This window comes from Palaemon carinicauda, chromosome 40 (genome assembly GCF_036898095.1).
Source record: "Palaemon carinicauda isolate YSFRI2023 chromosome 40, ASM3689809v2, whole genome shotgun sequence".
Classification (NCBI taxonomy): Eukaryota; Metazoa; Arthropoda; class Malacostraca; order Decapoda; family Palaemonidae; genus Palaemon; species Palaemon carinicauda.
The window spans coordinates 3,745,772-3,760,771 of NC_090764.1; the positions used below are offsets into that span (position 1 = coordinate 3,745,772).

A 15,000-nucleotide genomic window follows, 5' to 3' on the forward strand; every position below is an offset into this window, starting at 1 on the left:
AAGCCCAATCAAAGAACGCTATCAACGTTTGCAATCACTTCTTCAATATAAAGATTCAAGTTTTATAACCATCATCAAACTATTCCGTTTCCCTTTTAATGGTTTGAAAAGGTCACTCTTGGATGGCAGAGGCAAGGGGCAGTGACAATGCCCTAGAGATTCACCTTTTATATATATATATATATATATATATGTTTGTCTGTGTGTGTGTATGTATATATATATACATATATGCATATATATATATGTATATATATATGTATGAATATATATATATTTATATATATACATACATATATATATATACATATATATATATATATATATATACTGTATACATATGATCATAGCCCAAGCCCCCTCTCACATCAAGCTATGACCAGGGAGGGCCAGGCAATGACTCCTGATGACTTTGAAGGTAGTTTTATAGGCTCCCCTAAACCACCTTTCCTTAGCTCACAAGGATAGTGAGGTTGCGGACACTACAAGGAACTGTCGAGCTTAGTGATGTCTCGAACCCCAGTCCAGCATATTACCAGGCAGGGATTTTTCCAGAAGCGTAGCACAACCCATGATGCGATTGAATTTCACAGATTGTTATCTAAACAGCCAAATGAATAAAATCAATTGGATCATAAATTCTAATGGATGAATATTTAATAAATAAAACATGCAAATATATAAAGCTTAGTTAGCTTAAAATTCAATACTGATTCAAGAGTAAATTTATAAAAATGAATGATATTTATCACCCATTTGTATAATTTCTGTGTGGGGATACCTTAACGCAGTGAAAGGATTTGTGCATCGCCTTGATTTGATTAGCAAAGCTGTACTAGTCAAGTTGATTTGCTGTGAGCGATCAGAGTAAAGTCTCCCACCATCACCAATCCGCACTGGCCAGCGTGGTAATGAAAACTGGCCAAACCACAGACAAAGGGACATGTTTGAGGCCTTTTTGACAGTGGACTAGAAACGGCTGCATGTTTTGTGTGTGCTGTTGTTGATTTTCCAAAATGGATTCTTGAAAGCATGCTTCGATACCATATCATTTCCAAGTGACACCACGGATGCCTTTGAAAAATGCAATGAAAACAGTAAAAAAAAGAATTTTGAAAGGAAAGCGAAATTGTATTTTGACTTCTTCCATTTCCATATGAGGGTTAAATTTCATTACGTGATACAATACCCAAAGGGGAGACTTTCCAAATGCCCCCCCCCTTTTTTTTTGTGTGTGTGTCTGTTTTCTCTATATGTTATTCTTTACCAATGTATAATTTCCAATCGAGTCGCTGGTAGTGTTTTTATTCGATTGCAATAGCGAACTATTGGCATTCGTTCTTTGGACTTCGGAACATTTCCCTATACATCAGAGAATGATATTCAATCTTGTTTGCATTTTATTGGTATTTAGCACATTTTGAGACATTAAAGTATTATAACTTGCAAATTTTGTCCATGGTTGTTATTATTATTATTATATTATTATTAGCAGCACCAGTAGCAATAGTAGTAGTAGTAGTAGTAGTAGTAGTAGTAGTAGTAGTAGTAGTAGTAACATTTAAATATTATAACTTGTAAATTTTGTCCATGGTGGTTGTTATTATTATTATTATTATTATTATTATTATTATTATTATTATTATTAGCAGCAGCAGCACCAGCAGCAATAGTAGTAGTAGTATTTGTAGTTGTATATATAATGATGATATTATTCTTTTTCATACGATCACAACTGTGAAGAGAAAATACAATTCGGAGATGATAAGAAAACAGAACTGGGAGGAACCACTAAAAGATAATAGACAGACATGGAAAAAAAAAAGGAAAAAAAAAAAAACATTCTTTTCTAAATTCTTTCCCAAGGTCTTGCTTCAACCAATTAACAGACTAAATAGTTGTTTGAAGAGGCCATTGTTTTAGAAGGGTCAATCACTTATATTATTTTCTTCAGAGGTGGCCCGGTGGTAGCGTCCTTGCCTGGTGATTGCCAGACTGGGGTTCAAGTTTCGCTCAGACTTGTTAGTTCCTTTAGCTACTGCAACCTCACCGCCTTTGTGGGCTTGGGGGAACCTATAGGTCTATCAGCTGAATCATCAGCAGCCACTGCCTGGCCCTCCTTGGTCCCAGCTTAGGTGGAGAGGGTCGTGGGCGCTGATCATGAGCAATATGGGAAGTCTCTAGGACATTGCCCTGCTTGATAGGGCAATGTCACTGTCCCTTGCCTCAAGCTCGGTAGTTCCTTTGGTCGCTGCAACCTCATCACCCTTGTTACCTAAGGATGCGGACTTTGGGGGAGCCTATAGGTCTATCTGCTGAATCATCAGCAGCCATTGTCTGGCCTTCCTTGGCCCGATCTTCGGTGGAGAGGGTTTTGGGCGCTGATCATATGGGCAGTCTCTAGGGCCTTGTACTGCTTTATAGGGCAATGTCACTGTCCCTTTCCTCTGCTATTCATGAGAGTCTTTAAACCTTTAATAGTTTTCGATGTTCCTGCCTTGCTGTAGGAATCTTGGTACTGAATTTATTACTATTATTATTACTATTACTTGCTAAGCTACAACCCTAGTGGGAAAAGCAGGATGCTGTAAGCACAGGGGTCCCAACAGGGAAAATAACCCAGTGAGGAAAGGAAACAAGAAAAAATAAAATATTTTAAGAACAGTAACCACATTGAAATAAATGTTTCCTATATGCAGTGAACTATAAAAACTTTAACATAACATGAAGAAGAGAAAATAGATAGAATAGTGTGCCCGAGTGTACCCTCAAACAGTGGAAGACCATGGTTCAGAGGCTATGGCATTACCCACGGCTAGAGAACAATGGTTTGATTTTGGAGTGTCCTTCTCCTAGAAGAGCTGCTTACTATAGTTAAAGAGGCTCTTCTACCCTTACCAAGAGGAAAATAGCCACCGTGCAATTACAGTGCAGTAGTTAACCATTGGGTGAAGAAGAATTGTTTGATAATCTCAGTGCTGTCAGGTGTATGATGACAGAGGAGATTCTGTAAAGAATAGGCCAGACTATTCGATGTGTAGGCAAAGGGAAAGTGAACCGTAACGAGAGAGAAGGATTCAATGTAGTACTGTCTGGCCAGTCAAAAGACCCCATATCTCTATAGCGGTAGTATCTCAACGGATGGCTGGTGCCCTGGCCAACCTACTACCTTTATCTTATATTTTGTTTTTTGTTCCGACAAGATGAAGAAAAACCCATTGTTTTGAAGGTCTTGTTTCAATCATTCTCTCCTCCAAATGGGAAACAGCTTTCCAGGTTGTAGTGTCAGGAAACTGGAAAAACCCATTGTTTTGAAGGTCTTGTTTCAATCATTCTCTCCTCCAAATGGGAAACAGCTTTCCAGGTTGTAGTGTCAGGAAACTGGAAAAAACCCATTGTTTTGAAGGTCTTGTTTCAATCATTCTCTCCTCCAAATGGGAAACAGCTTTCCAGGTTGTAGTGTCAGGAAACTGGAAAAACCCATTGTTTTGAAGGTCTTGTTTCAATCCTTCTTTCCTCCAAAAGGGAAACAGCTTTCCAGGTTGTAGTGTCTGGAAACTGGAAGAATGATGCTGTGGTGTAGTCAGTGGTGCGTGAGATTAAAATTCCAGCAGAACCATGAATTTAATATTTTAATCTCGCTCTTCATACGCACTTTGCTATTTTTGTCAATTGTTGGATTTTGTTTTTATATATGTATGTATATATATATATATATATGTATATATATATATATATATATATTTATATATATATATGTATATATATATATATATATACATATATATATTTATATATATATGTATATATATGTGTGTGTGTGCAAATGCATAACAGATATATATATATATATATATATATAAATGAACAAACTAACAATTGACAAAAATAGCAAAGTGCGTATGTGTATGTGTTTAATATATATATATATATATATATATACATATATATATATATATATATATATATATGTATATACATATATATTTCATAGGGTTAATTCTGTAAAACTATAAGATAATAATCCCAATAACATACATTTAGACATTTTCTTATCCAATTAATTTTATATAACTATTTCAACCCAAGTTTTAGCATCAGCAAAAAAAGAAAAAAAAATATCTTACTACCAGAAAGCACTCTCAAATGAAATATCCCTCAGACATTTTCCTTTACCTCCCGAAGTAAATCTCTCGTCCTTCAACTCATCAATCCCCTTTTTGGTGGAGGAATTGCAATGAAGAGATTGCAACGAAGAGATTGCAACGAAGAGATTGCCCAGCCGCCGGTGCATTCTCCCTAATTGCCAGCCTGATTCGCTTCGCTTCACACCGACCAAGAGAAATTACTTTTCCTCGCGTTCACTTTCTAATGGACCTGAATAATCAAAGAAAACCCCCATTTGAACGTGTTGGTGTTTTATTTCCATTATGTTCAATTGAATGGATGGGGATAATTTTATGCATTCCGCCCCATTGTCTTTGAAAGCAATTCATTTGGGTGAGTTGTGAATGGTGGGATAATCTTGGGTCATTGTTTTTATAGATTAGTGTCCGCGACTCGTTAAAAATGATGGCTATATATTTAGATAGATAAGCACAAACACACGCATCCCCTTCTCATCAGGGTATGACTAATCCCCGTCATATACATATACTGTATATGTCATCATCATCATCATCCTCATCATCTTCTACCACGCCTATTGACGCAAAGGGCCTCGGTTAGATTTCGCCAGTCCACCTACCCCTCTCTCTCTCTCTCTCTCTCTCTCTCTCTCTCTCTCTCTCTCATATATATATATATATATATACTATATATATATATTATATATATATATATACTGTATACAGATATATACATATATATATTTATATATATATATATATATATATGAGAGAGAGAGAGAGAGAGAGAGAGAGAGAGAGAGAGAGAGAGAGAGTCAAACACTTGCTCTTCCTTATATAGCGGAGATAATGCATGAATTGACACATAATTCACATGCTATTAATCTCGTAACACTTTTGTTTAAATTATATAAACTTGTATGGAGGATTAGGGTTTATTTTAACTATTCCAGCGACGCCTTTAAAATTGATTAGTTTTGTATATTTGCATGATTAGATATTTGTTCTTTAAGGATTTTAGATTTTTCCATCTTCGGAGTAATGGAATAATGTGTTGACTTTAAAATCTAAAACTTTTAGGATTGTATTTAGTGAAGGATATGCAACCAAATTTATACATCATACATTTTTCAACATTCAGTGTTATTGAAAGTTTTTGAAAGTACACATAAAGTAGTAACATTGTAGAGGATTTTACATTTATTTAGGCTACAGAATTTATTGAAGGATCTTAAATTTATTTGCGATACAGAAATATACTTCATTGAGAGAAAATACATTATATATTCGTAAGATGAACTTAAGAACCTAATATGATAGAATACAGGATCATTCTTTTATTTCAAATATTAAGATATTTTTTTTCTTTCGCATATACTTCATTGAAACAAATTAGTTAATATATTCATAGATTAAACTTGAGATTCTTAACGTATCAAAATAATTAAATATAACTTTTTTTCAATTTTCTTATAGTTTATTGAGAGAAATTATTTAATATATTCATAATATAAACTTCAAAATCTTAACGTAATAAAAGACTGCATCATATTTTAATTCTTGGTTACCCTTTTCCTGTACTTCATTAAGAGAAATTGGTTAATATAATCGTTAAATATGAATTAATAATCTCAATGTAATCAAAGATTGGATGTTCCTTTAATTTTAAGTAATGGTTTTATTTTTAAACTTTCTCTTGTGCGTCATTGGGGGAAATTAGTTAATATATTCATGAAATATATTTAAGAATCATAACGAATCAAATACAAGGTAATCTTCAATTTTAAATAATGAAGTACCCCTTTTCTCTTCTGAATTCACCGAAATAAATTGGTTAATATTTTCATATTTAGTTTTTAAGGAATTTTAAGGCATCAAAATCCTGGATCATCCTTTGATTTTGAATAATGAAGAATAATTTTTTCTCTTCTAATTCACCGAAAAAAATTAGTCAATATATTTATAAGGTAATTAAGAACCTTAAGGTATTAAAATCTTGGATCATCCTTTAATTTCAAATAATGAAATACCCTTTTTTCTCCTCTTATTTACCAAAAGAAATTAGTTAAGATATTTATAGAATAAATTAAGAATCTTACCGTATCAAAATCCTAAATTATCCTTTGATTTTAAATAATGAAGTACCCCATTTTCCTCTTCTAATTTGCCGAAGAAATTCGTTTTTTTAAGAATTTTAGGGTATTAAAGTCCTGGATTATTTTTTAATTTAAAATATTTTAGTTAATATATTCATAATTTTCTTTAAGAATCTTAAGGTATGACATTACTAGATCATCCTTTAATTTCAAATATTTTAGTTAATATATTCATAATTTTATTTAAGAATCCTAAAGGATAAAATTACTAGATCATCCTTTAATTTCAAATATTTTAGTTAATGTATTCATAATTATCTTTAAGAATCCTAACGTATGAAATTACTAGATCATCCTTTAGATTTTAAATATTTTATTTAATGTATTCATAATATTCTTTAAGAATCCTAAGGTATGACATTACTAGATCATCCTTTAGATTTTAAATATTAAAGTACTAATTTTCTTTAAGAATCCTAAGGAATGAAATTAGTAGATCATCCTTTAATTTTAAATATTAAAGTACCTTTTTTTCTTTTTTCATCTTCAGGTGCCACTGTACGATACAGTATCACAGGAGGCAACAAAGACGGCCTCTTCACAATCGACCAACATTCAGGCCTCATTACTCTCTCGGCGACGCTGGATTACGAACTTCAGCGAAAGGTGAGTGAACACACACACACACACACACACACACACACACATCTTTTAAATCATCAGTTATATTAGACAATACTCAGAGAGAGAGAGAGAGAGAGAGAGAGAGAGAGAGAGAGAGAGAGTTCTTTTAAATTATTAGTCATATTAGACGACAACACACAAACACATGAGAGAGAGAGAGAGAGAGACATGTCTTTGCAATCATCAGTAATATCAGACGAAAACATACAAAAACATGAGAGAGAGAGAGAGAGAGAGAGAGAGAGAGATGTCTTTGAAATCATCAGTCATATCAGACGAAAGCATACAAAACATGAGAGAGAGAGAGAGAGAGAGAGAGAGAGAGAGAGAGAGAGAGAGAGAGAGAGCATGCCTGACGTGGGATTTGAAATTCAGGCCGATCCCAACTTTGCTTGAATGTGGCGAGGAAACTTTATTTTTCGAATATATGAAAGTAGAATGTGAAGATGTTTATCTTAATGTCCTATTGTTCTAAAGGATTTTAGGATGTTCGAAAAGGGATAGTTTTTATCTCAGTTTTTATATATAAGTTGTGAATATCGGAACTGAAAGTTTAAGAAACAAATTATTTAAACTGCATTCTGGCACAAATTTCTCGAAGATGTGAAAATATTTATTTTATTACTTCATTATTGTTATTGTTGTTGTTGTTGTTGTTGTTGTTGTTGTTGTTGTTGTTTTAGGCAAAACTTTCATCATATTTATAAAAATCTAAATTTCATATGTCCACTGGAACAAAAGGGAACTGAAAGATTTTTGTTGTTGTTAAAAAGAATTGAAAAATTTAATTTTTTATTGTACGTTGACTTTGGTATTCTTCATTACAATACATATTTTTGAGAAAATATCAATAAGATATTCTGAAAAAGCTAGCCAAGAGGATTATCAAAAGAAAGAGTTATATTGTATAATCCTATAATTTAATAGGAACTATACAGGACTAGCCATGAATCGTGAATTAAATTATATGGGACTAGCCATGAATTAAATTATACAGGACTAGCCATGAAGTAAATTATACAGGACTAGCCATGAAGTAAATTATACAGGACTAGCCATGAATTAATTTATACAGGACTAGCCATGAAGTAAACTATACAGGACTAGCCATGAATTAAATTATACAGGTGAAGCCATGAATTAAATTATACAGGACTAGCCACGAAGTAAATTTTACAGGACTAGCCGTGAATTAAATTATACTGGACCAGCCATGAATTAAATTATAATAAAAGCAAGAACTTGCCTTGTTTTTATGGGTTTTTCAATTTATTTTTTTTCCTATCAGTTGATTTAATTATATCACATTTCCTATCATATTTTCTATTATTATATAAATTGATAGTATACATCAAATGGAAGATAATTATTATGTTATTCCCTTTGTAATTAACTTGTTGACAGCTCATAATCAAATGAAAAATGCTAAACCTCACTTCACGATAAATAATTAATCTATGCTACTTGCTGCTAATTAGTAGAAAAGAGACGATTTTATTAGCTAATTTATCTTACCGTAGGGGATTGCTAATTAAATATCACATGACTCATTACCTTTCGAATTGCGATACATTTAATTATTTGGTTTTACTCATTGAAGCCACATGGCTCCTGGGAACTACATGTTTGTGTATATTTGCATACCGGATATTATCTAAAAGGACGCTTGTGACTGCTACAACACATGAGCTTACACTACCGGGGTCTAAGTGATGTCAAGCAGGGCAGCCGATCGGGATTAGGGTCTATTATTATTATTATTATTATTATTATTATTATTATTATTATTATTATTATTATTACTAGCCAAGCTGCACCCCTAGTCGGAAAAGCAAGATGCTATAAGCCCAAGGGCTCCCACAGGAAAAAATAGTCCGGTGAGGAAAGGAAATAAGGTAATAAATTAACGATGAGAAAAAAATTAACAATAAATTATTCTAAAAATAGTAATAACATCAAAACAGATATGTCATATATAAACTATAAAAAGCCCAAGCCAAAGCAAAGTTATTTAAAAAGAAGGCCACTGTGCTTACCCCATACAAAAATGGGGAAAAAGTACGTTAATATATGAAGATATTATCAAATTAATGATTGTTAAATGGAATTTTTTACGAGTTCCATTTTTTCTTATCATTTTTTTTTCCTTTTTTTTTTCAAGGAATTTAGGAAGTGATTTAAGCAATTGGGATATTGTTAGATTATATAGGTGCAGGAAACTTTCCTTCAACAAGTCCAATTATTTTATAATTTGTGAATACTCTAGAATCTAATTTTACCAGCTGGAACTACCGCTGACTATACAGATATCAATAATCAATTAAAAGATAGGATTCTATATTAAGCATAAACGGTTTTGATTTTAGCACGGAATTGTGAATTCATCAAAAGCATCTATGTATTATTATTATTATTATTATTACTACTACTACTACTACTACTACTACTACTACTACTACTACTACTACTACTACTACTACTAGCTAAACTAAAACCCGGTTTGGAAAAGCAACTAGAGTTTTTCCAGCTCTTATGTTTTATACTAATGTAACTTTTAGAGACTCAGTCTGATTTTTATGTTATATCAAAGGTTGTCTTAGTTTCTACATTCAAACTATCATCGAACGCGCAATTATCCTAATAACGCGTAGTCTTTAAAACATATATATACCAACAAATTTCGGATCCTGTGTCAAATTAATTATCAAACTCAGCAGTAGGCTTTAACTTATGTCGAAGTTATGATGACTAATTGTCAGTAATTGGGAAATAAGATTATTATTATTACTATTGGCATCACCCCCTTTGATGTTTGGTCCCTGTGGAATACTAGCAATTGACGCTTATGAAAATAAAAAGGACGTTAAATTAACCTAGAACCACAAGGGTAACAGCGAATTTGAGAATATAGTCCATTTCTTTTAGCGAGGCAGATTTGCACCGACTCGCAGCGGTACCCTTTCAGCTCGGAAAAGTTTCCCGATCGCTGATTGGTTAGAATTATCTGGTCCAACTAATCAGCGATCAGGAAGCTTTTCCGAGCTAAATGGGCATCGCTGCGAGTCGGTGCAAATATGCATAGCTAAAAGAAATTGACTATAGTAAGCAATGATAATACCCAACTTTTGAAGAGATAGCTTCAACATATATCAGTTGAAGCTTTCGAAAACTGCCAGTTTTTCTGGGGAAGATATTGTTTACGTTATATATTTTTTGAAATGTTCCAACTAAACTTGTTTTTTTTTTCTTTCTTTCTTTTTTTTCTTTTTTTTCCTCACAATTTTCTCATGAGCCCAATATATCAACATTCTTTCATAGCTCTTGACATAGTAAATTGTCGTTTTATCAACATCGTTTACACTTAATTGTTATTATTTTTTCATTTTTCTACTACATTTTTTTTTCATTTCAATCCTTTATTTAGGTCTTGAAAAATAATACTAAATATAATTCCCCCCCTTTCCCTTTCACCTAATAGAAAGGATAAATAAATCATCTCACAAATTCCGTAGGATCCGATCCATCATACAAAATTACCTTACTCATACTGGTCCGCTAGACCTCGTTCGTAAATCAAAGTTAATAAGTTTGCCATGGGTGATCTGTCCTCTCAAAAAGCATTCAAGTAGACTTCAAAGATTCGTAAGAAAAAAGTTATTTAAATACGATTATATATACAATTTCATGAAATGATATAGGAAGTGGTATTTTGATTACAGTCAGGGCTTAAGGGTCATAGGCTGGTTTTTCTCGTTTAGAAGCCATTACTTAAATTAACTGTTCATATATGTAAAATTCGGTTACCAAACCGAAAATATTAGAATTGTCTGGTGTAAAAGTTTATTAGATTGTAAAATCTATCTATATAATTAGAAATAATAAGAACAGCATATTGGCTTATTTTGTCATCTGATGATGTTTAGTATGTACAGGGAAGTTAAATAAGTTTCTATTATACATTCATTATTTTTACTCTTGTTTACGAGTAAGCTCTCTCTCTCTCTCTCTCTCTCTCTCTCTCTCTCTCTCTCTCTCTCTCTCTCTCGCACAAACACACATACATATATATATACATATGTATATATAATATATATATATGTACATATATATATATATAATATATATATATATATATATATATATATATAATTAATGCATGTTGAGTATAAGATATTGAATAAGATAGACTTTGAATCATTAACACATACTCAAATTGAAGAGATGCCCAATATTCTTATTTATTAAATGAAGGGAAATGTAAGATAAGAAATTTAGTTAATTATTCAAAAGAAATCTCCCCTATATATTGAAGAATAATTGTCTGACTATATATATATATATATATATATATATATTATATATATATATATATATATATATATGTATAAATATACATATATATATATATATAATATATATATATATATATATATATATATATATATTCAGACAATTGTTCTTCAATATATAGGGGAGATTTCTTTTGAATAATTAAATAAAATTCTTGTCTTACATTTCCCTTCATTTCATAAATAAGAATATATTTATATATAATATCTTTCTGGTCACGCTCTGTGTCACTGCCAGACGTATAACTACTCCATCTGGCCCCGGATCTGTGCCAGTGTGAGCGTATGTGTGTATCTATCTGAATATTTAATCATAATTTTGAACGGGTTGCGTACACTAGTAATGTTATAGTGATGGACAAGAAATTTGTTTATATTTGTTAAAGTCCTTAAATTTTCATTTCAACTATCAGTGTTCTCTCTCTGTCTCTCTCTCTCTCTCTCTCTCTCTCTCTCTCTCTCTCTCTCTCTCTCTCTCTCTAGAAGGTTCGCCTTTAACTCCTATCTCGGAGATTTCTGTGCTTGTACTTTTATCTTGAAGAATTTTCGCCTCAGGAATGTTCCAGTCGGCAACATATCTTTTCCAGGAGATGCTTCTCAACTTATTTTTATTTCTTGTGAAGTATATATATATTTTTACGATTTTCTTATTACTTTTTACCTAGCTCGTTTCCACATGAAGCAAGGAAATTGAATTGGTTGTGATGAAAAACTTTTGATACTTAATATATTATTTAACATCATTCCCAATTTAAAAATGTTTTAATATCAGTTAAATTGCCTAATAGTTTATTGTTTATAATATCTACCCCAACAGAGAGAGAGAGAGAGAGAGAGAGAGAGAGAGAGAGAGAGAGAGAGAGAGAACACTGATAAGGCTTTAATATATAAAATAGTTGTAATGAAATTTAAGGACTATAAACAAATATAACAAATTTTCCTGTCCATCACTATAACATTACTAGTGTACGCGACCTGTTCAAAATCATGGTTAAATATTCAGATCGATACCAATGATATGCATCTGTTAGTTTATCTAATGAATCGCAATAGTTATAGTTAGTAGGTTGGCCAGAGCACCAGCTACCCCTTGAGACACTACCGCTAGAAAGATATTGGGTCCTTTGACTAGCCAGACAGTACTACATTGGATCCTTATCTCTGGTTACGGTTCATTTTCATTTTGCCTGCACATACACAGAATAGTCTGGCCTATTCTTTACATATTATCCTCTGTCCTCATACACCTGACAACACTGAGATTACCAAATAATTCTTCTTCTCTCAAGAGGTTAACTACTGCACTGTAATTGTTCAGTGGCTACTTTCCATTTAGTAAGGGTAAAAGAGACACTTTAGCTATGGTAAGCAGCTCTTCTTGGAGAAGGACACTCCAAAATCAAACCATTGTTCTCTAGTTTGGGATAGTGCCATAGCCTTTGTACCATGGCCTTTCACTGTCTTGGGGTAGAATTCTCCTGCTTGAGGGTACACTTGGGCACTCTATTCTATCTTATTTCTCTTCCTCTTTTTTTTTCTTTTTAAGTTTTTATAGTTTACAAATGAAAGATTTATTCCAAAGTTGTTACTGTTCTCAAAATATTGTATTTTAATTGTTAATGACTTTTCTTGTAATTTCCTCATTTCCTTTCCTCACTGGGTTATTTTCCCTGTTGGAGCCCTTGTGCTTATAGCATTCTGCTTTTCAACTAGGGTTGTTAATAATAATAATAATAATAATAATAATAATAATAATAATAATAATAATGATAATCGGTTTTTAGTTGTCAATATTGGGTCTCCAAGAATGCTTTAAAATAGTTAGTACTTATTAATACTTATATATTCTAATTATACCTTTATTATATATAGAGATTTATTGATAGAAATTTGTAAGTGAAGTATTGTATATAATAATTATTTTACGATGACATTAACATCACACAAACAAATGTCCATAAAACAACAAAATTTAAATTTTATAAAAATTTACACATCTTTTATATCAAACAAATAACCAGAAATACTATTCATAAAAGGAGCGAAATCATAAATCCGTTGTCGCATGAAGACGAAGGAAAGAGATCGAGAGAGAGAGAGAGAGAGAGAGAGAGAGAGAGAGAGAGAGAGAGAGAGAGATGCGGCAATAACAAGGATTTCCAGGTCGATCAAGATTTTGAAAAGTCTGCTCCTTCAGAATCATGAAACATTTAAGAGACCTTTTGACTCGATGTCTTGTCGAAAATATGTCGACAAATTCACGTCTGATGGGGAGTGTTTTCTTGGTTCTCAGATTTCTTTTTCTTCTTCTTCTTCTTCACTTTTTTTTCATCATCATCTTCTTCTTTTTCATCATCATCTTCTTTTTCATCATCTTCTTTTTCATCATCATCTTCTTTTTCATCATCATCATCATCTTTTTCATTATCATCATCTTCTTCTTCTTCTTCTTCTTCCTCTTCTTCTTCTTCTTCTTCTTCCTCTTCTTCTTCTTCTTCCTCTTCTTCTTCTTCTTCTTCTTTTTCATCATCATCATCATCATCTTCTTTTTCATTATCATAATCTTTTTCATCATCATCATCTTCTTCTTCTTCTTCTTCTTCTTCTTCTTCTTCTTCTTCTTTTTCATCATTATCTCCTGCTGCTTCTTCTTCTTCTTCTTCTTCTTTATCCACTGATTTTTCTAGTTCCTTTGCTTTGCTGAGCCTTTTCTCTGGAAGATGGAAAGAGACGAATGCCACAAATATATTACTTATGAATACATTTAAAGAAATTTTTTTTTGTTTTTATCTCTTACTTCTTCATCCACTGATTCTTATCCTGTTCCTTGTCTTGGCCGAGCATTTTTGGGTATATTAACTTTGAAAACCTTTCTGACACCTTTTAAACCAGGTTAATTTTTCTGTAAATTTTCCTTTGTGACTATCCTTTTGCTATTATGATTATCAACAATTAATTTACATATATATATTTTATTCATTACCTTTTTATATTTACTTATCTATATACTCGTGATTAAGGTATTATTTTTATACTGTTAAAAATTTGCATTAAAAAAACAGTAAATGTCTGGCAATATTTATTCCATGATTTTTACCGTTTTAAAAACGGTTATATTGACGTAAAGGAGTTATATTACAGTCACCAACCCGTAAAAGATAATAAAGTATGGTAAAATTACGGTCGCTTATATTTTACTGAAGTACGGCTGAGAACAGTATATTTTTACAGAGTATTTCCGATTAAAATTACGGTTTTTTTTAACAGTGTATAATATCAAGGATAAAATAAAAATCACCTTCATTCTCTTTAGCCAAGAATTTTATCCGATCAAAATGGGTCTTAAATCTTTTTTTTTGGCTCACCAACCCGTAAAAGATAATACCAAAGTATGGTAAAATTACGGTCGCTTGTATTTTACTGAAATACGGCTGAGAACAGTATATTATTTATAGAGAATTTCCTATTAAAATTACGGTTATTTTTAAACAGTGTATAATATCAAGAATAAAATAAAAATCACCTTCATTCTCTTTAGCCAAGAATTTTATCTGATCAAATTGGGTTTTAAGACTTTTTGGGCCATAGCCACAATTAAGCGCCTGATGGTTAAAATCCGAACCTCTCCTCCAAACTGCTCTTCCAAGAAGTTTTTAATTTCATCCCTTAATTAAGGAATTGGGGATAAGACGCCTGCATTTTATAAGACTTTTATTTAGGTCGATTTTGTTAATTTTCAAAAAA

The 15,000-nt window shown here is 32.0% G+C and overlaps 1 protein-coding gene across 1 annotated transcript in view; it reads left to right on the plus strand.

The window, feature by feature from the left end:
• The window catches only part of LOC137631659 (putative neural-cadherin 2), a 356,886-nt gene that overhangs the window by 173,926 nt on the left and 167,960 nt on the right, over positions 1-15,000 (plus strand). The window contains exon 2 of the mRNA XM_068363529.1: positions 6,774-6,889. Coding sequence (XP_068219630.1) covers positions 6,774-6,889 — 116 coding nt within the window. The remainder of the gene's footprint in view (positions 1-6,773; positions 6,890-15,000) is intronic.